This window comes from Mytilus edulis, chromosome 13 (assembly GCF_963676685.1).
Source record: "Mytilus edulis chromosome 13, xbMytEdul2.2, whole genome shotgun sequence".
NCBI classification, from domain to species: Eukaryota; Metazoa; Mollusca; class Bivalvia; order Mytilida; family Mytilidae; genus Mytilus; species Mytilus edulis.
In genome coordinates this window covers 53164729-53192531 of record NC_092356.1, presented here as the reverse complement: position 1 = coordinate 53192531, position 27803 = coordinate 53164729, and the positions used below count along the sequence as shown (strand labels likewise).

General features: G+C 34.6%; 2 protein-coding genes across 3 annotated transcripts in view; both read right to left on the bottom strand.

The window, feature by feature from the left end:
- The window catches only part of LOC139500763 (urease subunit alpha-like), a 62501-nt gene that overhangs the window by 28728 nt on the left and 5970 nt on the right, over window positions 1-27803 (bottom strand). For both annotated transcript variants that reach the window (XM_071289598.1, XM_071289596.1), the window contains exons 2-3: window positions 9310-9439; window positions 1757-1823 (exon numbers count right to left, since the gene is read on the bottom strand). In XM_071289598.1, the coding sequence (XP_071145699.1) occupies window positions 1757-1823; window positions 9310-9435 (193 nt within the window). In that variant the 5' untranslated portion in view covers window positions 9436-9439. The remainder of the gene's footprint in view (window positions 1-1756; window positions 1824-9309; window positions 9440-27803) is intronic.
- On the bottom strand, window positions 22998-25573 carry LOC139500396 (uncharacterized). The gene is made up of 3 exons (XM_071289136.1): window positions 25484-25573; window positions 23766-24607; window positions 22998-23730 (listed from the first exon to the last, which is right to left on the bottom strand). Exons 1-3 carry the CDS (start codon window positions 25571-25573, stop codon window positions 23124-23126), a joined length of 1539 nt encoding a protein of 512 aa, XP_071145237.1. The 3' UTR covers window positions 22998-23123.

Below are 27803 nucleotides of genomic sequence, written 5' to 3'. Positions count from 1 at the left end.
TTCTTCTTTCAGTTTATACCGATTCTTTATAAAATTATGATTAATTGAAGATAATTTGATTGGCGTCGAATACGACATTTGATTTGTAATTTAAAAACAAAACCCCAAACGAATATAATTACATTAAAGAATAATTTATGATGAAATTCGAATATCAAATGAGTGTCTGAACAATACGACATTTGACTAATCAATTTTGCTGCTGAGGTATTCAATGAGAGGACGTATGAGGTCAGGTGATGTTACGTGTATCTATTTAAACTTTTGATATCAACCACACTCTGGTATCAGGCTTTATATTGAAGTGACGTGTCGCGCTCCTGCAAGAAAATCTATAAAACGTGAAAGTAACCGATTTAATCGATGGTAGATAGAATATACAGTATATTATTGGTGTTCAAGACACAAACACGATATAATTAGTAGGTAAGTTCAATATATTGTCCCTTTGAAAATATTAGACAGGAACCTTTTCAAAACCGCCACAAGACCAACTAACCCTTTTTAACAAAGATATTCGGACATAATATAAACAACAGACAACGTTTCAAGACTAAAGAACTATAAAAAGACCGGATTTTTAACAAATGAATTCAAATTGTTTTGTCCTCGTGCGATTTCATTTTTATGACAATATATGAGTGCGGCTGTATGCGCAGTGTGAACAATATCAGACAATGTAGGGGCAAGACAAAATCAAAATGTAACATTTCGGACGATTGCTATTTCACCAAGTAAAATAGAGGTAAAAAAAAGTATATATCCTTGAACGTAAATTATTGAATAAATAAATAGTTATGATCTGATGTTTACAGCAATCATAATTTCTCATCTGCCTTATACGTCCGGGTCTTTACAAAGTAACAAAAGAGGGACGAAAGATACCAGAGGGACAGTCAAACTCATAGATTGAAAATTAACTGACAACGTCTTGGCTAATATTAAAAAGACAAACAGACAAATACAAGTACAAGTACAGAAGACAAAACATAGAAAACAAATTAATTACAGGATGCATTAAATAATAAATATAAGACCTTCATATAGAAAGTTATACTGTAAAAATGATTGACAATGTTTACAAGGGTTAACCTGAATCTTATGGATTGAAGCTAAAATATCAAAATGTAAAATATCAGAAATACCGAACTCAAATCAAAATTCAAAACAGAAAGTTCTCATCAAAGGCAAAAGCATAAGCTAAAAAATTTCAGAAGAATGGTTAAACAACTGTCATGTTACTGACTTGTTACAGGCATTTTTCTATGTAAAAAATTATGGATTAAACCTGGTTTTATAGCTAGCTAAAGCTCGCTTGTTTGACAGTCGCAAAGAATTTCATTATATTAACAATGATGCGTAAGCTAAACAGAACACAATAGGTAAAACTGCCAAAAATTAGAGTTCAGCAGTCAATTCTGTATTATAATCTTCTTAATCACATTAACAACAAATAAATATTTCAACCGAAAAATACTAAAAAGCATTTCGACACACTATGGACAAAGTACATAAGAAAAGAAACAAGAGACAAGAATACAAAAATAACATAGCACCAAGGATTTGTTTGAAATTCTTGATAGTACCATAAAACATGCAATGGCTGGATGTATAAATACCGAGGCAGACTAAAAGCATATAACCAAAATTGGACTTAACCGTCAACTGATTTAACAAATTAATTTCATGCCCAAGAAGATCTATAAAGATTATTCTTTTTAATCTAACTTATTTGTCTGAAAGAATAGGAACATACCTATCATCTCTCTTCCTTTTGACATCAGGTCTGAAACTGTATATCCGTCCCTGATCAGCTCTTGTATCTGTAATATTAAATGGGGGAGGAGAGACTGATTTAATTACATAAGAACATTTGATCGAAGAAATAAAACATATATTAAAATGATCTCAAAAACCTTACTATCACTATTATAGACCACAACGAGGGTTGGTCAAGGGACGACAGACTTGCATTCTGTGTGTAGTGCATGCCAATACCTATAGTCCACAACCGGTTAAAATCTCGTAATATTGAATCAAAATGTTAACATGCTCTATAACTTGTAATCTATATAACAAATATCAAGTTAATATCTCAAACATGACGGGAAAAGTATTCAAACTGATTATTTAAGTAAATTTCTTCCAAGGACTTAAATCTGCATAAAATCATCAAACTGGAACAAAATTGAAACTTGATCTGTAACTTGTCATGATAAAACTATATACCAATTTTCAAATCAATATCTCCAAGCATGATGAAAGAAAGTGCGGAAAACTGATTATTTAAGTAAATGTTCTAAATCCAAGGACCATTAGTCTGCAAAAATTATGAAACGGGAACAAATTTCGATCTTGATCTGTAACTTGTCATGATAAAACTATTATATACCAATTTTCAATCAATAAGTTCAAGCATGATGAAAAAAAGGTGTAGAAAAATGATTTGCCGAACTGACGGATGGACAGACAGACAGACGGACAGACAGTCGGACGGAGTGCAATCCTTAAGTCCCTTCGATTTCGTCGCGGTTGGGGACTAATAATTGATTGCCACTGTTTTTGAACAAATCAAACACATTATTGATATATACCTTTGATTTAAGTTTCGTTAAAAAAAATTGCAAACAAAAGATTGCTAACAATGCAATTTTCCTTATTTTTAAGTTTTCCAAGGGGCATAAATGATCGGTACTGGTTTTCGGAACTCGTCCGAAACATTGACCATATAAACCATTAATATAAATTTCATGAATGTACAGATGAGAGAGCTGACAATATACACATGTGTAATAAATGTTTCCATGGGGCATAATTCTTCTGAAAATAAATGATCGGCACTGATTTCCGAAATCGTCAAAGTCATTGCTGATATAAACCTATGTTATTATTTTCATTAAAATTGTACACTTGAGAGCGCCAACAAGACCAGATCGACAGACGCACAAACGGACGGATTGATGCCCGGTATTTCTATGTCACTAACAACGCGTTCGCAGGGAACTAATAAGGGACATGGACGTTTTGACCTAGAAACATTAATGATATGGACATGATTTCCTAGGAAAATTAGTTTAGTGACATAATTGTCTAACAAAATTAATGTACAATTGTCAATCAATATCATACATTCCATTGTGTAAATGTATATATGTACTAGGACTATTATTGCGAACCAAATGATACCTTACCACAGATTCACCTGCAAGTTACCTGTCGATTTAAACTTTTGTAAGTTCTATTGTCCCATCTAACAAATACAACAGGTATTGTTCTCTGTGTAGTTTATTCAATTGGACTTTTGAATTTCTTCTAACAATAATCTATCACTCACTGATTAATTTACCTGAACCAAAAATTTAACTGTCGATGATGAAAATACATGTACAAATAAGGAATCAGAGAACTGCATGTGATGTTGTATTTATTCAATATCAATAACACATTTTAATTTGTTTAATATAAACACTGATTTTAATAAAAAAAAATAAAAGTTGATTTCTGATCAAATTTCAATATTTTACCAATTAAAATTTGCTTTTTTAGTGTGTTCACAGGTAAAAACTTGAAAATGATAATGATAAATTAAGGTCTTCATTAATGTATTCTTTATAAATGAATTCAATTCAATTCGATATTTTATTTAAGTCTCATCTCTCAATAATATATAATACAACATTACATTAAATGTAAAAATATATAAATATAAAAAGAGAGCCATTCTGTACAGAATTACAAGAGACTATAACATTAAAAAATATATAAAGAATGCATCTAATATAAAACATATTGACATTAACATTATGTACAGTATAAAACATTTCTACGTCTATTTGAAATAAGATTACAGGCTTTGGCACAGCTACGAATCATATTATTATCTGTAAATAAAAACACTAATTTCTTTTTATCATCAAAAGACATAAAATCACTATTAAAATGTGTTGCTTCATCAAATAATTTTTTTCTAAAATTATCATACAAAGGACACGATAAAATAACATGGGCTTCATCTTCTAAAATATTCATACAATTATCACAGACTCGATCTTTTAAAAATAATTTTTCAAATCTCCCCGTTTCTATTGTTAGCACCACATCGAAATTTGGCAAAAGAACTCCTTTGCGAAAATGGCATTGGAGTTTTACAATAAGTTTCCGTTTCAAAACTGTTCTTAAATAGATATATGTATGAAGTTTGTTACCACCTTTACCAGATAAAGCTTTCTCTAATTGTAAATTGCCTTGCCACTGTTCGACATATTTACTAAACATTTAAGACATAACAGTATTGACAACTGAGGTACTATCAACATAATCTGTAATGATACACAAATGTTCTGCATTATACTCAGAAAACGTTTTCCTTACATAAAAATTCCAATTTTTTTATACACTTATGTTTTTTACTCATAATGTCTGCCCATATGAAATTTTTTCTGTTTAAACGATCAGAACTCATATTGTTCAAACAGCACCATAGTCGAATTAAGCATTGCCATTGTTTTTGAAAGATAGGTATCCACCCTATATCCCCTGCAACTGCAGCATTTGGAGTATATTTACCCACTCCAAGAAAAAATCTGCAAGCTCTATTATGGATGACATTTATAAAAGAAAAAAAATTGCAACCCCAAATACCAGCACCATATTCAACAATTGGAAGCACCAAACTCTCATATAATTTTGAAAAGACATTATGAGTAACACCACCTAAGATTTTGCACTTGGCTATAACAATGAACAATGAACGACCACAAAAATATGAAAACTCATTTGCAGTAGTAAAAAAAAATTCAGAAATAAACATTATAATTGAATCAGTGTTTATATAGAACAGATTGAAAATATATTATTGATATAGAATAAATACTGTATCACACGCAGTTTATGTGAGTCTATACATGTATATTTCAATCAACAAAGAAGATATTTTTTTGGTCAGGTAAATTAATCAATGAGTGATAGATTTCTCCTAGAAGAAATTTAAAGGTCCCAAATGAATAAACTAGACAGAGAACAATAGCTATTGTATTGATCAATAGGACAGGTAAAAAAAGTTAAAATACCTTGGTCAAGAGCAGACGACTCTGTGGTAAACTTTCATTTTTTTGTTCGCAATAACGTGTTCCTGATAAAAAAAAAAAAGAAACTCCGAAATCAATTAATGGCAGTATGTTAAACAGACATTTTGACAGCTGAAAATCAGAAAATGTATCTATATATAAACTAGAGGCTCTAAAGAGCCTGTGTCGCTCACCTTGGTCTATGTGAATATTCAACAAAGGACACAGATGGATGACAAAATTGTGTTTTGGTGATGGTGATGTGTTTGTAGATCTTACTTTACTGAACATTCTTGCTGTGTACAATTATCCCTATCTATAATGATTGGCCTACTAGTAGTTTCAGTGGAAAATGTTAGTAAAAATTTACAAATTTAATGAAAATTGTTAAAAATTTACTATAAAGGGCAATAACTCCTTAGGGGGTCAATTGACCATTTTGGTCATTTGACTTATTTTTAGGTCTTACTTTGCTGTAAATTATTGCTGTTTACAGTTTATCTCTATCTGTAATAATATTCAAGATAATAACAAAAAACAGCAAAATTTCCTTAAAATTACCAATTCAGGGGCAGCAACCTAACAACCAGTTGTCCAATTCATCTGAAAATTTTAAAGCAGATAGATCTTGACCTGATTAACACTATCAACCCTATCAGATTTGCTCTAAATGCTTTGGTTTTTGAGTTATAAGCCAAAAACTGCATTGTACCCCTATGTTCTATTTTTAGCCATGACAGCCATCTTGGTTAGTTGGCTGGGTCACCGGACACAATTTTTAAACTAGATACCCCAATGATGATGGTGGCCAAGTTTGATTTTATTTGGCCCAGTAGTTTCAGAGGAGAAGATTTTTGTAAAAGATAACTAAGATTTACGAAAAATGGTTAAAAATTTACTATAAAGGGCAATAACTCCTAAAGGGATCAACTAACCATTTTGGTCCTGTAAACTTATTTGTAAATCTTACGTTGCTGAACTTTTTTGCCGTTTACAGATTATCTCTATCTATAATAATATTCAAGATAATAACCAAAAACAGCAAAATTTCCTTAAAATTACCAATTCAGGGGCAGCAACCTAACAACCAGTTGTCCAATTCATCTGAAAATCTAGATAGATCTTGACCTGATAAACAATTTTACCCCATGTCAGATTTGCTCTAAATGCTTTGGTTTTTGAGTTATAAGCCAAAAAATCCATTTTACCCCTATGTTCTATTTTTAGCCATGGAGGCCATCTTGGTTGGTTGGCCGGTTCACCGGACACAATTTTTCAACTAGATACCCCAATGATGATTGTGGTCAAGTTTGATTTTATTTTGCCCAGTAGTTTCAGAGGAGAAGATTTTTGTAAAAGTTAACGACGACGGACGACGGACGCCAAGTGATGAGAAAAGCTCACTTGGCCCTTCGGGCCAGGTGAGCTAAAAAGCCAAAAAGTAATCAAAAGAAAATATATATGTAGGACTCTAAAGTGCGATGGTACTCTAAAGTGCGATGTTCACGCTAAAGTGCGATGGTCTACGCTAAAGTACGATGGTGTATCACGCTAAAGTGCGATGGTTGTTTGTTTGCTAAAGTACAATGGTATATCACGCTAAAGTGCGATGGACCAATATGATAAGGTTCGACGGCTTAACATGTACATGGATAAAAAAGAAATTCTTTTTGCAAAAGCTAGTATGCTAAAAGAAGGAAGAAAGATACCAAAGGGACAGTCAAACTTATAAATCGAAAATAAACGGACAACGCCATGGCTACAAATTAAAAAGACAAACAGACAAACAATAGTACACATGACACAACAAAGAAAACTAAAGAATAAGCAACACGAACCCCATCAAACACTGGGGGTAATCTCAGGTGCTCCGGAAGGTAAGCAGATCCTGCACCACATTTGGCACCCGTCGTATTGCTCTTGTTATAACAAATCCGGTATGTTAAGGTATAGCATATGTGATGACTTTATGATTTACCGGTAGGTTTAAGTGATAGTTTCGACCACATTGTCGGAATATTAAGTAACATTTGTATAAGGCGTTAAGCTTTAATTTAAAATGCGAGAAAAAGCGATATTCGTCGAGCTTTCTCACTTTCCGTGAAAAATACATGTTATATTTTCCTACACTGTACAAACTATGTTTTTAGCCGACAATTTATAATTTACGCTTAAAAGCACGAACCTATATTTTACTGACGTTTCTTTTCAATAAAATCGATATTATTTTAACGGGGACCGTTTTCTACCAATAGAAGCAGGATACACGATACCTATGCGTAATTCTATTTTGTATCTATATAGTAAAATAGTCGACTGCAGGACACACGTTCTTCTTCCAGCATCCGAAATAAATAAACACAGTTGCTTCAGCCGACGAAGCACGATTGGGTCTGAAATTAAGTCATGGACATTTGGTTTAACAGTTGTCAATCAAATATTCTTAATTTATGTTCCGGCATATTCATTTTTGATTTGTATAAACAACTGTTAACGTCATAATCCAAGTACAATTCTTACGTCTATACTTTTGCGGACCATCGGACTTAAGAGTATGGAGGCATCGCACTTTAGCGTATACCATCGCACTTTAGCGTGACCATCGTACTTTAGCGTCCCCATCGCACTTTAGAGTCCTACATATATATAATGGAATCATTTATCAAAAATAACCTTAGAAAGACAAATTAAAATTTGTATTGAATTCCTTTAAAAGTTAATTAAGCGTACAGTGCTTTTGATGTTGTAACGTATACAACACTGTGCCTTTTCAAAATCCTGTATCAACACTTGATAAATAAATAGTATACTGCTGTCTTGTACATGTAATACATTTATAACGTGACTATTATCTCTCGAAGATCCATATATTTAAAAGATAAAATACCGTCAATTTGTTTTAAAGCTGTACTTGAATAAGTCAGTGACCTCAAAAGGTAAAACTTAAGTAACTATAAAATCATCGTGTTGCTCTAGATCTGAGCCAGTTTAAAAATCATCTCTATTGGAAAAAAAACCCATTAGGGACGACTAAGAAAATCGGAAAAGTACAGCTTAAACTACATAAAAAGACCCCCCGTCATCGAATACTCATAAAGTGTAAAAATTTCCTTTCTCAATTGTTATTACATTGAGAGCTTATTAAATGATTCTATGATAGTTATCAAAGGTACCAGGATTATAATTTAATATGCCAGACGCGCGTTTCCTCTACATAAGACTCATCAGACAGTGACGCTCTCAGATCCAAATAGTTATAAAGCCAATCAAGTACAAAGTTAATGAGCATTGAGGACCCAAAATTCCAAAAACGTTGTGCCAAATTTGGCTAAGGTAATCTATTACAGCTGGGATAACAAAATCCTTACTTTTTCAAAAAATTCAAAGTTTTGTAACAGGAAATTTATAAAAATGACCATATGAAATTGAGAATGAAAATGGGGAATGTGTCAAAGAGACAACAACCCGACCATAGAGAAGACAACAGCAGAAGGTCACCAACAGGTCTTCAATGCAGCGAGAAATTCCCGCACCCGGAGGCGTCCTTCAGCTGGCCCCTAAACAAATATATATACTAGTTCAGTGATAATGAACGCCATACTAAACTCCAAATTGTACACAAGAAACTAAAATTAAAAATAATACAAGACTAACAAAGGCCAGAGGCTCCTGACTTGGGACAGGCGCAAAAATGCGGCGGGGTTAAACATGTTTATGAGATCTCAACCCTCCCCCTATACCTCTAGCCAATGCAGACTTAATTGATTTTAATTGATATTCATGTCAACACCGAAGTGCTGACTACTGGGCTGGTGATACCCTCGGGGACGTAACGTCCACAAGCAGTGGCATCGATTTGGGTTTAATGAGGGAATTACTGTAATATTTTTTTCTGTCTATTACAAAATAACATAAAAAATTTGGTGCAAACTGAATAACCCGCGTAGCAGGTTATTTTAAAGTGTGCACCACATTTGTTTTGCGTTACTTCTGAAAGACAGACAAAATATAACAGTCATCCCTTATAATCTAATTCCAAGCCGGAATAATTCATGAAAAAAACGTTGATGACATCACGGTCACATGACGAAATTACGTATATGAACTGATAGACAAAACACTGTCAGCCAATTAGAAGAGGAGTTACATCCAAAATTCAATTATTCGTTCATAAACTAAAGTTAAAGTTTGATTTTTTAAAGAATATAAGTCATAAATTTTGAACATTTGTCTTGTTACATACCTGCGATGCTATTATAGCTATTGTTTCTGGGTGATTCAGACGAAGACCACGTGCAAGTCGTCTCTGTGCCACGCATCCTGCTTGATGGACCAATAAACTCTCCAACTCTCGCGGGGCTAACTTCATATTTCTGTAAATAATTAAACATTCTATCAACTATCTTATTTTTATCTAATAATTTTGTCTTGTTTTAAATAAATCAATTATTTAAACTAAAACAATTGTCCGACGATCATGATTCATGAAACTTGGAAGAAGTGATAAGAAATGCTGTTTCGGACCTTTATTTTGTTCGAAAATATCCATAAGGTGATCTTTAGTAATTATTGTCTATTTCTGTGTCATTTATTAACTGATGTAAATAAACACAGTTAAATGACCATGACTGTACTTTTGATCAATGTGTAGTACTTTACTGACACCAGATGAAAAAAGGGGGGTCAATATTCCTTGACACTTCAATACCTTGGATTTTTTACTAAATTCATTGCCAAAATTGTTGAAAGTCTTTAAAGAAGTAGAACAAACAAGAAAAAATCAGCAAACAATGATCTTGATATTGAAAGTTTATGTTCCTGTAGCCCAAAATGAAATTTTCAAGTATTTTCTATCAAAGTCATACATTAAAGTCAGTTTAAATTGAGCTGTGAAATTTTTAATATAAGTCGCATAATGCTCAGATAGGCTGTTTTTAACTACAAATTGACTACGAATTAAGAATAAAGCAAAATAAAAGATTTCTAATCAACTTTTTTGTCTCTTTAGGTGTCATATGTTTAAAATGGCACATCCAACATCCTGAGCGTGGATTAATTCTGATGTCCATTTAAAAGTATTTTATGGTCATCCAAGAATGGCATATTCAACGTCCTGAGCGTGTATTAATTCTGATGTCCATTGAAAAGTATTTATTGGTCATCCAAGAATGGCACATCCAACTTCCTGAGCGTGGATTAATTCTGATGTCCATTGAAAAATATTTTATGATCATCCAAGAATGGCACATCCAACGTCCTGAGCGTGTATTAATTCTGATGTCCATTAAAAAGTATTTTATGGTCATCCAAGAATAGCACATCCAACGTCCTGAGCGTGGATTAATTCTGATGTCCATTGCAAAGTATGTCATGATCATCCAAGAATGGCACATCCAACGTCCTGAGTTTGGATTAATTCTGATGTCCATTGAAAAGTATGTCATGGTCATCCAAGAATGGCACATCCACGTCCTGAGCGTGGATTAATTCTGATGTCCATTGCAAAGTATGTCATGATCATCCAAGAATGGCACATCCAACGTCCTGAGTTTGGATTAATTCTGATGTCCATTGAAAAGTATGTCATGGTCATCCAAGAATGGCACATCCACGTCCTGAGTGTGGATTAATTCTGATGTCCATTGAAAAGTATGTCATGGTCATCCAAGAATGGCACATCCACGTCCTGAGTGTGGATTAATTCTGATGTCCATTGCAAAGTATGTCATGATCATCCAAGAATGGCACATCCACGTCCTGAGCGTGGATTAATTCTGATGTCCATTGCAAAGTATGTCATGATCATCCAAGAATGGCACATCCAACGTCCTGAGTTTGGATTAATTCTGATGTCCATTGAAAAGTATGTCATGGTCATCCAAGAATGGCACATCCACGTCCTGAGCGTGGATTAATTCTGATGTCCATTGCAAAGTATGTCATGATCATCCAAGAATGGCACATCCAACGTCCTGAGTTTGGATTAATTCTGATGTCCATTGAAAAGTATGTCATGGTCATCCAAGAATGGCACATCCACGTCCTGAGCGTGGATTAATTCTGATGTCCATTGCAAAGTATGTCATGATCATCCAAGAATGGCACATCCAACGTCCTGAGTTTGGATTAATTCTGATGTCCATTGAAAAGTATGTCATGGTCATCCAAGAATGGCACATCCACGTCCTGAGCGTGGATTAATTCTGATGTCCATTGCAAAGTATGTCATGATCATCCAAGAATGGCACATCCACGTCCTGAGTGTGGATTAATTCTGATGTCAATTGAAAAGTATTTCATGATCAAACAAGATTGGCACATCCAACTTCATGAACGTACTGATATCAATTGAAAAGTAATATTATGGTCAAAGAAGCTTGGCACATCCAACGTCTTGATCGTGGATTAGTTTTGATGTCCATTGAAAATTATTTCATGGTCATCCAAGAATGGCACATACAAAGTCCTGAACGTGGATTATTTCTGATGTCCCCTAAAAACTCCTATAACGGTCAAAGAATATTTTCACTTCAAACGTCCTACGCGAGGATTAATAATGATGTCCATTGTAAAGTTTTTCATGGTCATAAAAGAGTTGCATGTCCAACATCCTGAGCGTGAATTAATTCTGATATCAACTTAAAAGTCATATAATAGTCAGAGAAGACTGGCACATCCAACGTCCTAAGCGAGGAATTATTCTGATATCCATTGAAAAGAAATATTATGGTCAAATAAACTTCGCACATCCAACGTCCTGAGATTGGATTAATTCTGATGTCCACTAAAAAGTCATGTAATGGTCAAAGACTGGAACATCCAACGTCTTGAGCGTGGATTAAGTCTTATGTCCATTGCAAAGTATGTCATGGTTATCCAAAATTAGCACATCCAACGTCCTGGGGGTGGTTTAATTTTCATATCTATAGAAAAGTAATATAATGTTCGTAGAAACTTGGCACAACCAACATCCTGAGCGTGGATTATTTCTAGTGTCCACTGGAATATCACATATGGTCAAATAAGATTGGCACATCCATTGCATAGATTAATTCTGATGTCAAATAAAACGTCATGTAATAGTCAGATAAGATTGACACATCCAGCGTCCTGAGCGTGGATTAATTTTGATGTTCACTAAAATGTCATATATGGTCAAATAAGATTGGCACATCCAACGTCCTGAGTGTGGATTAATTCTGATATTTATTGAAAAGAAATATAATGTTCGTAGAAACTTGACACATCCAACAACCTGAGCGTGGATTAAGTCTGATGTCTACTAAAAAGTCATGTTATGGTTAAATATGTGTGGCAAATCCCACGTCCTGAGCGTGGATTAGTTCTGATTGGCACATCCAACGTCCTGAGCGTTGATTAATTTTGATGTCCATTGAAAAGTAATATGATATTCTTAGAAATTTGGCACATCCAACGTCCTGAGCCTGGATTAATTCTGATGTCTACTAAAAAGTCATGTAATGGTTAAACTGGTGTGGCACATCCAACATCCTGAGCGTAGATTAGTTTTGATGTCCATTGAAAAGTATTTCATGGTCATCAAAGATTGGCACATCCAATGTCCTGAGCGTAGATAAATTCTCATGTCCACTATAAATTCATGTATAATGGTCAAATAAGATTGGCACATCAAACGTCCTGCGCGCGGATTAATTATGATGTTGACTAAAAAGTCATGTAATTGTCAAATTTATGAAGCACATCCAACGTCCTGAGCGTGGATTAATTCTGATTTCCATTGAAAAGTGATATCATGTTTCAAGAAACTTAGCACATCCAACGTCTTGAGCGTGGATTAATTCTGATTTCCATCAAAATGTAATATTATGTTCGTAGAAACTTAGCACATCTAACTTCCTGAGCGTGGATTAATGTAATGTCCATCAAAAAGTCATATAATGGTCAAATAAGTGTGGCACATTCAACGTTACCGTTCTGAGCGTAGATTAATTCTGATGTCCACAAAATGTCATATTATGGTCAAATAAGACTGGCACATCCAATGTCCTTAGCGTGGATTAATTCTGATGTCTATTGACAAGTATCATTATTTGCGTAGAAACTTGGTACATCCAACATCCTTATCGTGGATTAATTCTGATTGGCACATCCAACATTCTGAGCGCGGATTAATTCTGATGTCCATTTAAAAGTATTTCATGGTCATGCAAGATTGGCACATCCAACGTCCTGAGCGTGGATTAATATAATGTCCATTGGAAAGTATTGCATGGTCATGCAAGATTGGCACATCTGATATCCCTAAAATAGTCATGTACTGGTCAGGACGTTGGATGTGCCAGTCTTATTTGACCATTACATGACTTTTTAGTGGACATCAGAATTAATCCACGCTCAGGACGTTTGATGTGCCAGTCTTATTTGACCATTTCATGACTATTTAGAGGACATAAGAATAAATCCACGCTCAGGACAGTGGATGTGCCAATCTGATTTGACCATTACAAGACTTTTTAGTGGACATCAGAATAAATCCACGCTCAGAACGTTTGATGTGCCAGTCTTATTTGACCATTACATGACTTTTTAGAGGATATCAGAATAAATCCACGCTAAGGAAGTTGGACGTGCCAGTCTCATTTGACCATTACATGGCTTTTTAGTGGACATCAGAATAAATCCATGCTCAGAACGTTGGATATGCCAGTCTTATTTGACCATTACATGACTTTTACAGGACATTAAAGTTAATCCACGCTCAGGATGTTGGATGTGCCAGTCTTATTTGACCATAACATGACGTTTTAGTGGACCTTAGAATTAATCCACGCTCAGGACGCTGCATATGCCAGTCTTATTTGACCATTAAATTACTTTTTACAGGATATTAAAATTAATCCACACTCAGGACAGAGGATGTGCCAATCTGATTTGACCATTACAAGACTTTTTAGTGGACATCAGAATAAATCCACGCTCAGGACGTTGGATGTGCCAGTCTGATTTGACCATTACATGACTTTTTAGTGGACATCAGAATAAATCCACGCTCAGGACTTTGGATGTGCCAGTCTGATTTGACCATTACATGATTTTTTAGTGGACATCAGAATAAATCCAGGCACAGGACGTTGGATAGGCCAGTCTTATTTGACCATTACATGACATTTTAGTAGACAGCAGAATAAATCCACGCTCAGGACATTGGATGTCCCAATCTGATTTGACCATTACATGACTTTTTAGTGGACATCAGAATAAATCCACGCTCAGGATATTGGATGTCCCAATCTGATTTGACCATTACATGACTTTTTGGTGGACATCAAAATAAATCCAGGCTCAGGACGTTGGATAGGCCAGTCTTATTTGACCATTACATGACATTTTAGTAGACATCAGAATAATCCACGCTCAGGACATTGGATGTCCCAATCTGATTTGACCATTACATGACTTTTTAGTGGACATCAGAATAAATCCAGGCTCAGGGCGTTGGATAGGCCAGTCTTATTTGACCATTACATGACATTTCAGTGGACATCAGAATAAATCCACGCTCAAGACGTTGGATGTGCCAGTCTTATTTGATCATTACATGACTTTTAACTGGACAACAGAATTAATCCACGATCAGGACGTTGGATGTGCCAGTCTTTTTTGACCATAACATGACTTATTAGTAGACATCAGAATAAATCCACGCTCAGGACGTTGGATGTGCCAGTCTTATTTGACCATTACATGACTTTTTAGAGGACATAAAAATTAATCCACGCTCAGGACAGTGGATGTGCCAATCTGATTTGACCATTACAAGACTTTTTAGTTGACATCAGAATAAATCCACGCTCAGAACGTTTGATGTGCCAGTCTAATTTGACCATTACATGACTTTTTAGAGGACATAAGAATTAATCCACGCTCAGGACGTTGGATGTGCCAATCTGAATTTGACCATTACATGACTTTTTAATGGACATCAGAACTAATCCACGCTCAGGACGTTGGATAGGCCAGTCTTATTTGACCATTACATGACATTTTAGTAGACATCAGAATCAATACACGCTCAGTACGTTGGATGTCCCAATCTGATTTTATCATTACATGACTTTGTAGTGGACATCAAAATAAATTCACGCTCAGGACGTTGGATGTGCAAGTCTTATTTGATCATTACATGACTTTTTAGTGGACATCAGAATAAATCCACGCTCAAGACGTTGGATGTGCCAGTCTTATTTGACCATAACATGACCTTTTAGTGGACATCAAAATAAATCCACGCTCAGAACGTTGGATGTGCCAATCTGAATTGACCATCACATGACTTTTTAGTGGACATCAGAATTCATCCACGTTCAGGACGATGGATGTGCCAATCTCATTTGATCATTACATGACTTTTTAGTGGACATCAGAATAAATCCACACTCAGAACGTTGGATGTGCCAATATCATTTGACCATTACATGACTTTTTAGTAGACATCAGAATAAATCCACACTCAGGACGTTAGATGTGCCAGTCTGATTTGACCATTACAAGACTGTTTAGTGGACATCAGAATAAATCCACGCTCAGGACGTTGGATGCGCCAGTCTTATTTGATCAAAACAAGACTTTTTAGTGGACATCAAAATAAATCCGCGCTCAGGACGTTGGATGTGCCAATCTGATTTGATCATTACGTCATGACTTTTTAAAGGACATTAAAATTAATCCACGCTGAGGACGTTGGATGTAATAGTCATATTTGACCATTACATTTGGTTTTTTTGTAGACATCAGAATAAATCCACACTCAGAAAGTTTAATATGCCAGTCTTATTTGACCATAACATGACTTTTTAGTGGACATCAAAATAAATCCACGCTCAGGACGTTGGATGGGCCAATCTGAATTGACCATCACATGACTTTTTAGTGGACATCAGAATAAATCCACACTCAGGACATTGGATGACTTTTTAGTAGACATCAGAATAAATCCACACTCAGGACAATGACTGTGCCAGTCTTATTTGACCATTACATGACTTTTTAGTGGACATAAAAATAAATCCACGCTGCGGACGATGGATGTGCCAATCTCATTTGATCATTACATGACTTTTTAGTGGACATCAGAATAAATCCACACTCAGGACGTTGGATGTGGCAATATCATTTGACCAGTACATGATTTTTTAGTAGAAATCAGAAGAAATCCACACTCAGGACGTTATATGTGCCAGTCTGATTTGACCATTACATGACTTTTTAGTAGACATCAGAATAAATCCACGCTCAGGACGTTTGATGTGCCAGTCTTATTTGATCATTACATGAATTTTTAGTGGACAACATTATTAATCCACGCTCAGGACATTACATGACTTTTTAGTGGACATCAGAATAAATCCACGCTCAAGACGTTGGATGTGCCAGTCTTATTTGATCATTACATGACTTTTTAGTGGACATCAGAATTAATCCACGTTCAGGACGATGGATGTGCCAATCTCATTTGATCATTACATGACTTTTTAGTGGACATCAGAATAAATCCACACTCAGGACGTTGGATGTGCCAATATCATTTGACCATTACATGACTTTTTAGTAAAAATCAGAAAAAAATCCACACTCAGGACGTTAGATATGCCAGTCTGATTTGATCATTACATGACTTTTTAGTAGACATCAGAATAAATCCATGCTCAGGACGTTTGATGTGCCAGTCTTATTTGATCATTACATGAATTTCTAGTGGACATAAAAAATTGATCCACGCTCAGGACATTACATGACTTCTAAGTGCACATCAGAATAAATCCACACTCAGGACGTTGGATGTGCCAATCTGAATTTGACCATTACATGACTTTTTAATGGACATTAGAACTAATCCACGCTCAGGACGTTGGATGTGCCAGTCTTATTTGACCATAACATAACGTTTAAGTGGACCTTAGAATTAATCCACGCTCAAGACGCTGGATATGCCAGTCTTATTTGACCATTACATGACTTTTTACAGGACATTTAAATTAATCCACAATCAGGACAGTGGATGTGACAATCTGATTTGACCATTACAAGACTGTTTAGTGGACATCTGAATAAATCTACGCTCAGAACGTTGGATGTGCTAGTCTTATTTGACCATTACATGACTTTTTAGTGGATATCAGAATTAATCCAAGCTCAGGACGTTGGATAGGCTAGTCTTATTTGACCATTACAGGACATTTTAGTAGACATCAGAATAAATCCACGCTCAGGGCGTTGGATGTCCCAATCTGATTTGACCATTACATGACTTTTTAGTGGACATCAAAATAAATTCACGCTCAGGACGTTGGATGCGCCAGTCTTATTTGATCATTACATGACTTTTTAGTGGACATCAGAATAAATCCACGCTCAAGACATTGGATGTGCCAGTCTTATTTGATCATTACATGACTTTTAATGGACATCAGAATTAATCCACGCTTAGGACGTTTGGTGTGCCAGTCTTATTTGACCATTACATGACTTTTTAGGGGACATCAAAATAAATCCACGCTCATGACGTTGGATGTGCCAGTCTTAATTGACCATTACACGACTTTTTAGTGGACATCAGAATTAATCTACGCTCAGGACATTACATGACTTTTTAGTAGACATCAAAATAAATCCACGCTCAGGACAATGGATGTGCCAGTCTTATTTGACCATTACAAGACTTTTTAGTGGACATCAGAATTAATCTACGCTCAGGACATTACATGACTTTTTAGTAGACATCAAAATAAATCCACGCTCAGGACAATGACTGTGCCAGTCTTATTTGACCATTACATGACTTTTTAGTGGACATAAAAATAAATCCACGCTGCGGACGATGGATGTGCCAATCTCATTTGATCATTACATGACTTTTTAGTGGACATAAGAATAAATCTACACTCAGGACGTTGGATGTGTCAATCTCATTTGACCATTACATGCCTTTTTAGTAGAAATCAGAAGAAATCCACACTCAGGACGTTATATGTATCAGTCTGATTTGACCATTACATGACTTTTTAGTAGACATCAGAATAAATCCACGCTCAGGACGTTTGATGTGCCAGTCTTATTTGATCATTACATGAATTTTTAGTGGACATCATTATTAATCCACGCTCAGGACATTACATGACTTTTAAGTAGACATCAGAATAAATCCACGCTCAGGACAATGGATGTGCCAGTCTTATTTGACCATTACATGACTTTTTAGTGGACATCAGAATTAATCCACGCTCAGGACGTTGGATTTGCCAGTCTTATTTGACCATAACATGACTTTTAATAGACATCAGAATAAATCCACACTCAGGAGGTTTGATGTGCCAGTCTTATTTGACCATTACATGACTTTTTAGTGGACATCAAAATAAATCCACGCTCAGGACGTTGGATGGGCCAATCTGATTTTACCATTACATGACTTTTTAGTGGACATCAAAATAAATTCACGCTCAGGACGTTGGATGTGCCAGTCTTATTTGATCATTACATGACTTTTTAGTGGACATCAGAATAAATCTACACTCAAGACGTTGGATGTGCCAGTCTTATTTGAAATATTACATGACTTTTTAGTGGACATCAGAATTAATCCACGCTCAGGACGTTGGGTGTGCCTGTCTTATTTAATCATTACAAGACTTTTTAATGGACATCAGAATTAATCAACGCTCATGACATTACATGACTTTTTAGTAGACATCAGAATAAATTCACGCTCAGGACGTTGGATGTGCCAGTCTTATTTGATCATTACATGACTTTTTAGTGGACATCAGAATAAATCCACGCTCAAGACGTTGGATGTGCCAGTCTTAATTGACCATTACATGACTTTTTAGTAGACATCAGAATAAATCCACGCTCAGGACGTTGGATGTGCCAGTCCTATTTAATCATTACAAGACTTTTAAATGGACATCAGAATTAATCCACGCTCATGACATAACATGACTTTTAAGTAGACATCAGAATAAATCCACGCTCAGGACAATGGATGTGCCAGTCTTATTTGACCATTACATGACTTTTTAGTGGACATAAAAATAAATCCACGCTGCGGACGATGGATGTGCCAATCTCATTTGATCATTACATGACTTTTTAGTGGACATCAGAATAAATCCACACTCAGGACGTTGGATGTGCCAATCTCATTTGACCATTACATGACTTTTTAGTGGACATCAGAAGAAATCTACGCTCAGGACATTCCATGACTTTTTAGTAGACATCAAAATAAATCCACGCTCAGGACAATGGATGTGCCAGTCTTATTTGACCATTACATGACTTTTTAGTGGACATAAAAATAAATCCACGCTGCGGACGATGGATGTGCCAATCTCATTTGATCATTACATGACTTTTTAGTGGACATAAGAATAAATCTACACTCAGGACGTTGGATGTGGCAATCTCATTTGACCATTACATGCCTTTTTAGTAGAAATCAGAAGAAATCCACACTCAGGACGTTATATGTATCAGTCTGATTTGACCATTACATGACTTTTTAGTAGACATCAGAATAAATCCACGCTCAGGACGTTTGATGTGCCAGTCTTATTTGATCATTACATGAATTTTTAGTGGACATCATTATTAATCCACGCTCAGGACATTACATGACTTTTTAGTAGACATCAGAATAAATCCACGCTCAGGACAATGGATGTGCCAGTCTTATTTGACCATTACATGACTTTTTAGTGGACATCAGAATTAATCCACGCTCAGGACGTTGGATGTGCCAGTCTTATTTGACCATAACATGACTTTTTAGTAGACATCAGAATAAATCCACACTCAGGAGGTTTGATGTGCCAGTCTTATTTGACCATTACATGACTTTTTAGTGGACATCAAAATAAATCCACGCTCAGGACGTTGGATGGGCCAATCTGATTTTACCATTACATGACTTTTTAGTAGACATCAAAATAAATTCACGCTCAGGACGTTGGATGTGCCAGTCTTATTTGATCATTACATGACTTTTTAGTGGACATCAGAATAAATCTACACTCAAGACGTTGGATGTGCCAGTCTTATTTGAAATATTACATGACTTTTTAGTGGACATCAGAATTAATCCACGCTCAGGACGTTGGGTGTGCCAGTCTTATTTAATCATTACAAGACTTTTTAATGGACATCAGAATTAATCCACGCTCATGACATTACATGACTTTTTAGTAGACATCAGAATAAATTCACGCTCAGGACGTTGGATGTGCCAGTCTTATTTGATCATTACATGACTTTTTAGTGGACATCAGAATAAATCCACGCTCAAGACGTTGGATGTGCCAGTCTTAATTGACCATTACATGACTTTTTAGTAGACATCAGAATAAATCCACGCTCAGGACGTTGGATGTGCCAGTCTTATTTAATCATTACAAGACTTTTAAATGGACATCAGAATTAATCCACGCTCATGACATTACATGACTTTTAAGTAGACATCAGAATAAATCCACGCTCAGGACAATGGATGTGCCAGTCTTATTTGACCATTACATGACTTTTTAGTGGACATAAAAATAAATCCACGCTGCGGACGATGGATGTGCCAATCTCATTTGATCATTACATGACTTTTTAGTGGACATCAGAATAAATCCACACTCAGGACGTTGGATGTGCCAATCTCATTTGACCATTACATGACTTTTTAGTAGAAATCAGAAGAAATCCACACTCAGGACGTTATATGTGCCAGTCTGATTTGACCATTTCATGACTTTTTAGTGGACATAAAAATAAATCCACGCTCAGGACGTTTGATGTGCCAGTCTTATTCGATCATTACATGAATTTTTAGTGGACATCATTATTAATCCACGCTCAGGACATTGGATGTGCCAATCTGATTTGACCATTAGATGACTTTTTAATGGACATCAAAAATAATCCACGCTCAGGACGTTGGATATGCAAGTCTTATTTGATCATTACATGCATTTTTACAGGACATTAAAATTAATCCACGCTGAGGACGTTGGAAGTAATTGTCATATTTGACCATTACATTTGGTTTTTTGTAGACATCAGAAGTAATCCACACTCAGGGCGTTGGATATGCCAGTCTTATTTGATCATTACAAGACTTTTTAGTGGACATCAGAATTAATCCACGTTCAAGACATTACATGACTTTTTAGTGGACATCAGAATAAATCCACACACAGGACGTTGGATGTGCCAATCTGATTTCACCATTTTTACATGACTTTTTAATGGACATCAGAATTAATCTACGCTCAGGACGTTGGATATGCAAGTCTTATTTGATCATGACTTTTTAGTGGACATCAGAATAAATCCACGCTCAGGACGTCGGATTTGTCAGTCTTATTTGACCATTACATGACTTTTTAGTAGACATCAGAATTAATCCACGCTCAGGACGTTGGGTGTGCCAGTCTTATTTGACCATTACATGACTTTTTAGGAGACATCTAAATAAATCCATGCTCAGGACGTTGGATAAGGCAGTCTTATTTGACCATTACATGACTTTTTTGTAGACATCAGAATAAATCCACGCTCAGGACGTTGGATGTGCCAGTCTTATTTGATCATAACAAGACTTTTTAGAGGACATCAGAATTAATCCACGCTCAGGACGTTGGATGTGCCAATCTCATTTGATCATAACAAGACTTTTTAGTGGACATCAAAATAAATCCGCGCTCAGGACGTTGGATGTGCCAATCTGATTTGATCATTACGTCATGACTTTTTAAAGGACATTAAAATTAATCCACGCTGAGGACGTTGGATGTAATAGTCATATTTGACCATTACATTTGGTTTTCTTGTAGACATCAGAATAAAACCACACTCAGAAAGCTTAATATGCCAGTCTTATTTGACCATAACATGACTTTTTAGTGGACATTAGAATTTATCCACAAACTGGACGTTGGATGTGCCAGTTTTATTTGACCATTACATAACTTTTTAGTGGACATCAGAATTAATCAATGCTCAGGACGTTGGATGTGCCAGTCTTATTTGATCATTACATGACTTTTTAGTGGACATCAGAATAAATCCACGCTCAAGACGTTGGATGTGCCAGTCTTAATTGACCATTACATGACTTTTTAGTAGACATCAGAATAAATCCACGCTCAGGACGTTGGATGTGCCAGTCTTATTTAATCATTACAAGACTTTTAAATGGACATCAGAATTAATCCACGCTCATGACATTACATGACTTTTAAGTAGACATCAGAATTAATCAATGCTCAGGACGTTGGATGTGCCAGTCTTATTTGATCATTACATGACTTTTTAGTGGACATCAGAATAAATCCACGCTCAAGACGTTGGATGTGCCAGTCTTAATTGACCATTACATGACTTTTTAGTAGACATCAGAATAAATCCACGCTCAGGACGTTGGATGTGCCAGTCTTATTTAATCATTACAAGACTTTTAAATGGACATCAGAATTAATCCACGCTCATGACATTACATGACTTTTAAGTAGACATCAGAATTAATCAATGCTCAGGACGTTGGATGTGCCAGTCTTATTTAATCATTACAAGACTTTTAAATGGACATCAGAATTAATCCACGCTCATAGATCATGTAAATATATATGTGTTAGTATTTGTTAGTTCATTTTACAAAAAAATATATCAGCTGTAGTTACAATATAATACAACATTTTTCATTTGCAATAAAAAATAACATAATAAAAGTTCAAAAATAAGGACCACAAATACGTGAATTCATCATATTAGAATAATCATTTTAACAAACATACAGATATTCAAAATTTTTCCGTTTTTTTAAGAATGGAAAATTTGAGGTTAGATTAATTAATTTAAATTAATCAAAATTTAAAATAAAGAAAAAAAAAGAAAAAATTAATACAGAAAAAAAAAGAAAATAAAAATAAATATAATTTTCTGATGAATATTTTTGATGTAGCTTTTTTGATAGTTCAAAAATTAACATTCTATCATGTTTTTCACATATGAATTTTAATAGGACTTTAATTACAATTGAAACAAATGAGTAAATAGAATCCACAATTTATTAAAACTCTCAAGTTTATTGTTTCTTACTGCTATACACTTCTCTAGATTATATAGATCTTTTAGTACTTTCTTCACAGCATGAATTGATAAAACTTTCTGGAAATATCTTGTATTATAAATATATTGTTTAAGACACAGAAAAATCATGTTTGAAATTTCACCCTTGTATACATGTGAGACATCACCAAACAAAAAATTCTTTTTGGTGAATGAAATACTTATACCATTAGATAAAAACCATATATCTATTTCTTCTAATAAATTCTGGACATTTTCACAATTCCATAGTACATGTTCTATAGTTTCTATTTCTTCCTTACAGAAATTACATAGCTGGCTATTTATGACATTAATTTTACACAAAAATTTGTTTGTAGCTAATATTCTATGATTTACTCTAAACTGTAACCATTGTAATTTTGTGTTATTAGTAACTGCAAAAGGAAGTTTGAAAATTTCTCTCCATTCCAATTCATTAAGTTCCAAAATTTGATTCCACTTTTTCTCCCCATTCGGAACCACTTTAGGTATTAACATCCAATATATATCTTTAGTTCCCTTTTTCCTTTTTAAAATGGTTTGAACAAAAGAGGGAATAAAAAAGGTTCTGTGAGCTTATTATCTCCCCTTGAATACAGCTTCTTTGTCTTATTTAATGCTGAAATGATACTATTATACATCATTATATTCCCAGAAATATCAAATTTGTCTTTTATTTCCCCATATGAGAGAAACTTTCCACTATTACTAATCACATCATTTACAAAAACAATACCTTTATTATACCAACTTCTATAAAATACATGTTTATTGTTGATATTTATATTCTTATTCATCCATAATGGACTAGCAAGAAAATATTCCCATGTAGAATTTATATCTTTATCTACAAAATATTGCCATGCTTTAAATACATCAATCCAAAATTTATTTTTGACATTTGAAATAGTATTTGTTGTGTAACTATTTCCTAGTTTAAACAATTTTTCTTTATCCATATTTGTAAATAAAATAGTTGACCATTTACAGTTAGAACTAAACAATTTTCTTATCCATGTACATTTTAAAGCTATCATAAATAGATGAATATTTATCATCTTTAAACCACCATTCTTATAATCCATGTGTAACACTTCTTTTTTAACTCTATGAACTGGTGAGTTCCATAAAAAATAATAAATAGCATCATTAATTTTCTTAATCATCTCAGCATTTGGGTTTGGTAATGTTAAAAAGAGATGATTAAGTATTGGAAGAATAAGAGTTTTAACCACAGATATTTTACCAATAACTGTTAAGTTTCTTTTAGACCATGTATTTATCAAATTTTTTATCTGATGATACCTATCAGTATAATTTAAGTTTAAAATTTTATCAAGATCAATATCAAAGTTTATCCCTAACAGCTTAAAAGAAGTTGACCCCCATGATAAATCTCTGTTCTAGTCTTATTTGACCATTACATGACTTTTTAGTGGACATTAAAATTAATCCACACTCATGACGTTGGATGTCCCAATTTTCTATGACCATTATATGACTTTATAGTGGATATCAGAATTAATCCACGCTCAGAACGATGGATGTGCCAATCTTCTTTGACTATTACATGATCTTTTAGTGGACATCAGAATTAATTCAGGCTCAGGACATTTGATGTGCTAAGTTTCTACGAACATAACATTACTTTTCAATTGAGGTCATTTATACTTCACGCTAAGGATGTTGGATGTGCCAGTCTTATTTGACAATTACATGACGTTTTTGTGGACATTAGAATTAATCCACGCTCACGACGTTGGATATGCCAGTCTTATTTGACGAGTACATGACTTTTTTGATGAAACCGGAATTAATCCACGCTCAGAACGATGGATGTGCCAATCCTCTTTTACCATTACATGACTTTTAACGGACATCAGATAAAATCCACACTCAGGAAGTTGAATGTGCCAATCTGATATGACCATTACATGACTTTTAAGTGGACATCAAAATAAATCCGCGCTTAGGACGTTGGATGTGCCAGTCTCATTTGACCATTACATGACGTTTTAGTGGACATCAGAATTAATCTACGCCCAGGACGTTGGATGTACCAGTCTTATTTGACCATTACATAACTTTTTAGTAGACATCAGAATTAATCCACACTCAGGACGTTGGATATGCAAGTCTTATTTGACCATTATATGACTTTTTAGTGGACATCAGAATTAATCCAGGCACAGGACGTTGGATGTGCCAGTCTTATTTGACCTTTACATAACTTTTTAGTGGACATCAGAATTAATCCACGCTCAGGACGTTTGTTTTACCAGGTTTATTTGACCATTACATGACTTTTTACAGGACATTAAAATTAATCCACGCTCAGGACGTTTGATATGCCAATCTGATTTGACCATTACATAACTTTGTAGTGGACATCAGAATCAATCAACGCTGAGGACGTTTGATGTGCCAATCTTAATTGACCATTACATGACTTGCTAATGGACATCAGAATTAATTCACGCTCAGGACGTTGGATGTGCCAATCGTATTGAACCATTACATGATTTTTAACGGACATCAGAATAAATCCACATTCAGGACGTTGGATTTGACAATCTGATTTGAATTTTACATGACTTTCTAGTTGACATTAGAATTAATAAACGCTGGAGACGTTGGATGTGCCAATCTTATTTGACCATTGCATGACTTGCTAACGGACATCAGAATTAATCCACGCTCAGGACGTTGGATGTGCCAATCTTTAATGACCATGATATTACTTTTCAATGGATATCAGAAATAATTCATGCTCAGGACGTTGGATGTGCCAATCTTTAATGACCATGATATTACTTTTCAACGGATATCAGAATTAATCCACGCTCAGGACATTGGATGTGCCAATTTTCTATGGCCATACTATTACTTCTCAATGAACATCAGAATAATTCAACGCCAAGGACGTTGACTGTTCCAATCTTCTTTGACCATTAAACGATTTTATAGTGGACATCAGAATTGATCCACGCGCAGGACCTTTCGATGTGCCAATCTTGTATTATAATGAAATACTTGTCAATGGACTTCAGAATTAATCCACGCTCAGGCCGTTGGATATACAATTCAAAATAGAAATTGGGAATATGTCAGATGGAGATGTGCCAATTTGTTATGACAAATATATCACTTTTCATAGGACAACAGAATAAATCCATGCTTAGTACGTTTGATGTGACAATATCTTTTTTTACCAGTATTTGAATTTTTAGTAGACAACAAAGTACATCCACGTGCAGGACGTTGGATGTTCTATCTTTCAATTTTCGTATAATCACGTTTAAAGGACATCTCCACGCTCAGGACTTTGTAGTTGCGTAGCTTTTATAGCCATTACAGGATATTTCAATGGACATCAGTAAAATCAAAACTTAGGGTGTTGAATTTGCATCCCTGTTATGAACATTCTATTACTTAAAATTATGAAAAAATGTAGTCCTGTCAATAAATCTATGGTTAGGACATTCGGCGAGTCATGATACATCTTATGAATATTTATTTGAATAATGATTGATTTTCAAAGTAAATCTCTGCTGAAGACGTTAAGGTGCATACCTTTTATAAGTAAGTAGAAATTGAAATAACAAGTAAAGCTCAGGAATGTTTCAAATACTTGTAAAAAAAAGAATTTATTTTGACTATCCTGTATGATTTATGATCGACTTTTTGGCATAAATAATAGTTCAGCGCGCAGGTCGTTTATGTACATTATATCTGGTATATGAGGCAAATAATATAAGAATGTTCAGATATGTTTACCAAGGACGTTTTTAAAATTTACTTTTACAAATTTTATTGGGATTCATAATTATTTTTATATGAATATGTACTCGTGAATGAAAACAAATACAGAGAAAATTAGCAGATGCTCTTTTTGCCGGAATAGAGAATGCACATACGAATTAGTTACGATTTAGTTACCTAATAAAGATCATAATAACCATAACAATTATACAATGTTATACGAATATCTATTATAATAATAATAGCATTTGATAAAAAGTGGAAAAATTAAACATGTTAAATGCAGTATATATATTTGTTTTCTTTCTTTAAAATTTTCATATTACATAACATCTTTATTCATGCAAGTTACTTTAAACATGTTAAAAGATCTTTTTATGTGCAGTCAATCTCAAACTTGATTTTAACCAGATGCTCCGCATGGTGCAGCTATATACGACCGCAGAGGTTGAACCCTGAACAGTTGGGGCAAGTATGGACACAACATTTAAGCTGGATTCAGAGTTGACACAGCAGAGGTTTCTGACACAGAATGAATGTGGTCTAATGAACTTAATTTTTTTTTTTTTTTTTGCCTTTGAGCAATTCACTATGCAGTTGAATATTAATCCTCTCAAAAAAATGTTTGAAGAAATTTTCTTTTTATTTATGAAATCTGAAATGAGAAAAATTTAACGCCCCCCCCCCCCATTTTTTTTCACATCTCCCTTTCCCTTTTTCCAAAACTGATCTCAATTCAAATTCCTAATGGAGTTTGCAACAATAACTACTCATTTAAATACATCATAAAATATTAAAATGTAAAATTAAGTGCTTGTTATCACTGAATGGTAAAGA

What these genes read in the sequence shown, in the direction of transcription:
- LOC139500396 (XM_071289136.1), bottom strand. Translation starts at nt 25,573, where the DNA reads ATGGTCAAATCAGATTGGCATATCAAACGTCCTGAGCGTGGATTAATT. An exon ending in GTAATGGTCAAATAAACCTG is followed by an intron (nt 24,608 to 25,483) that starts GTAAAACAAACG and finishes AAATAAGACTAG; the next exon opens with AACAGAGATTTATCATGGGG. An exon ending in AATAAGCTCACAGAACCTTT is followed by an intron (nt 23,731 to 23,765) that starts TTTATTCCCTCT and finishes CATTTTAAAAAG; the next exon opens with GAAAAAGGGAACTAAAGATA.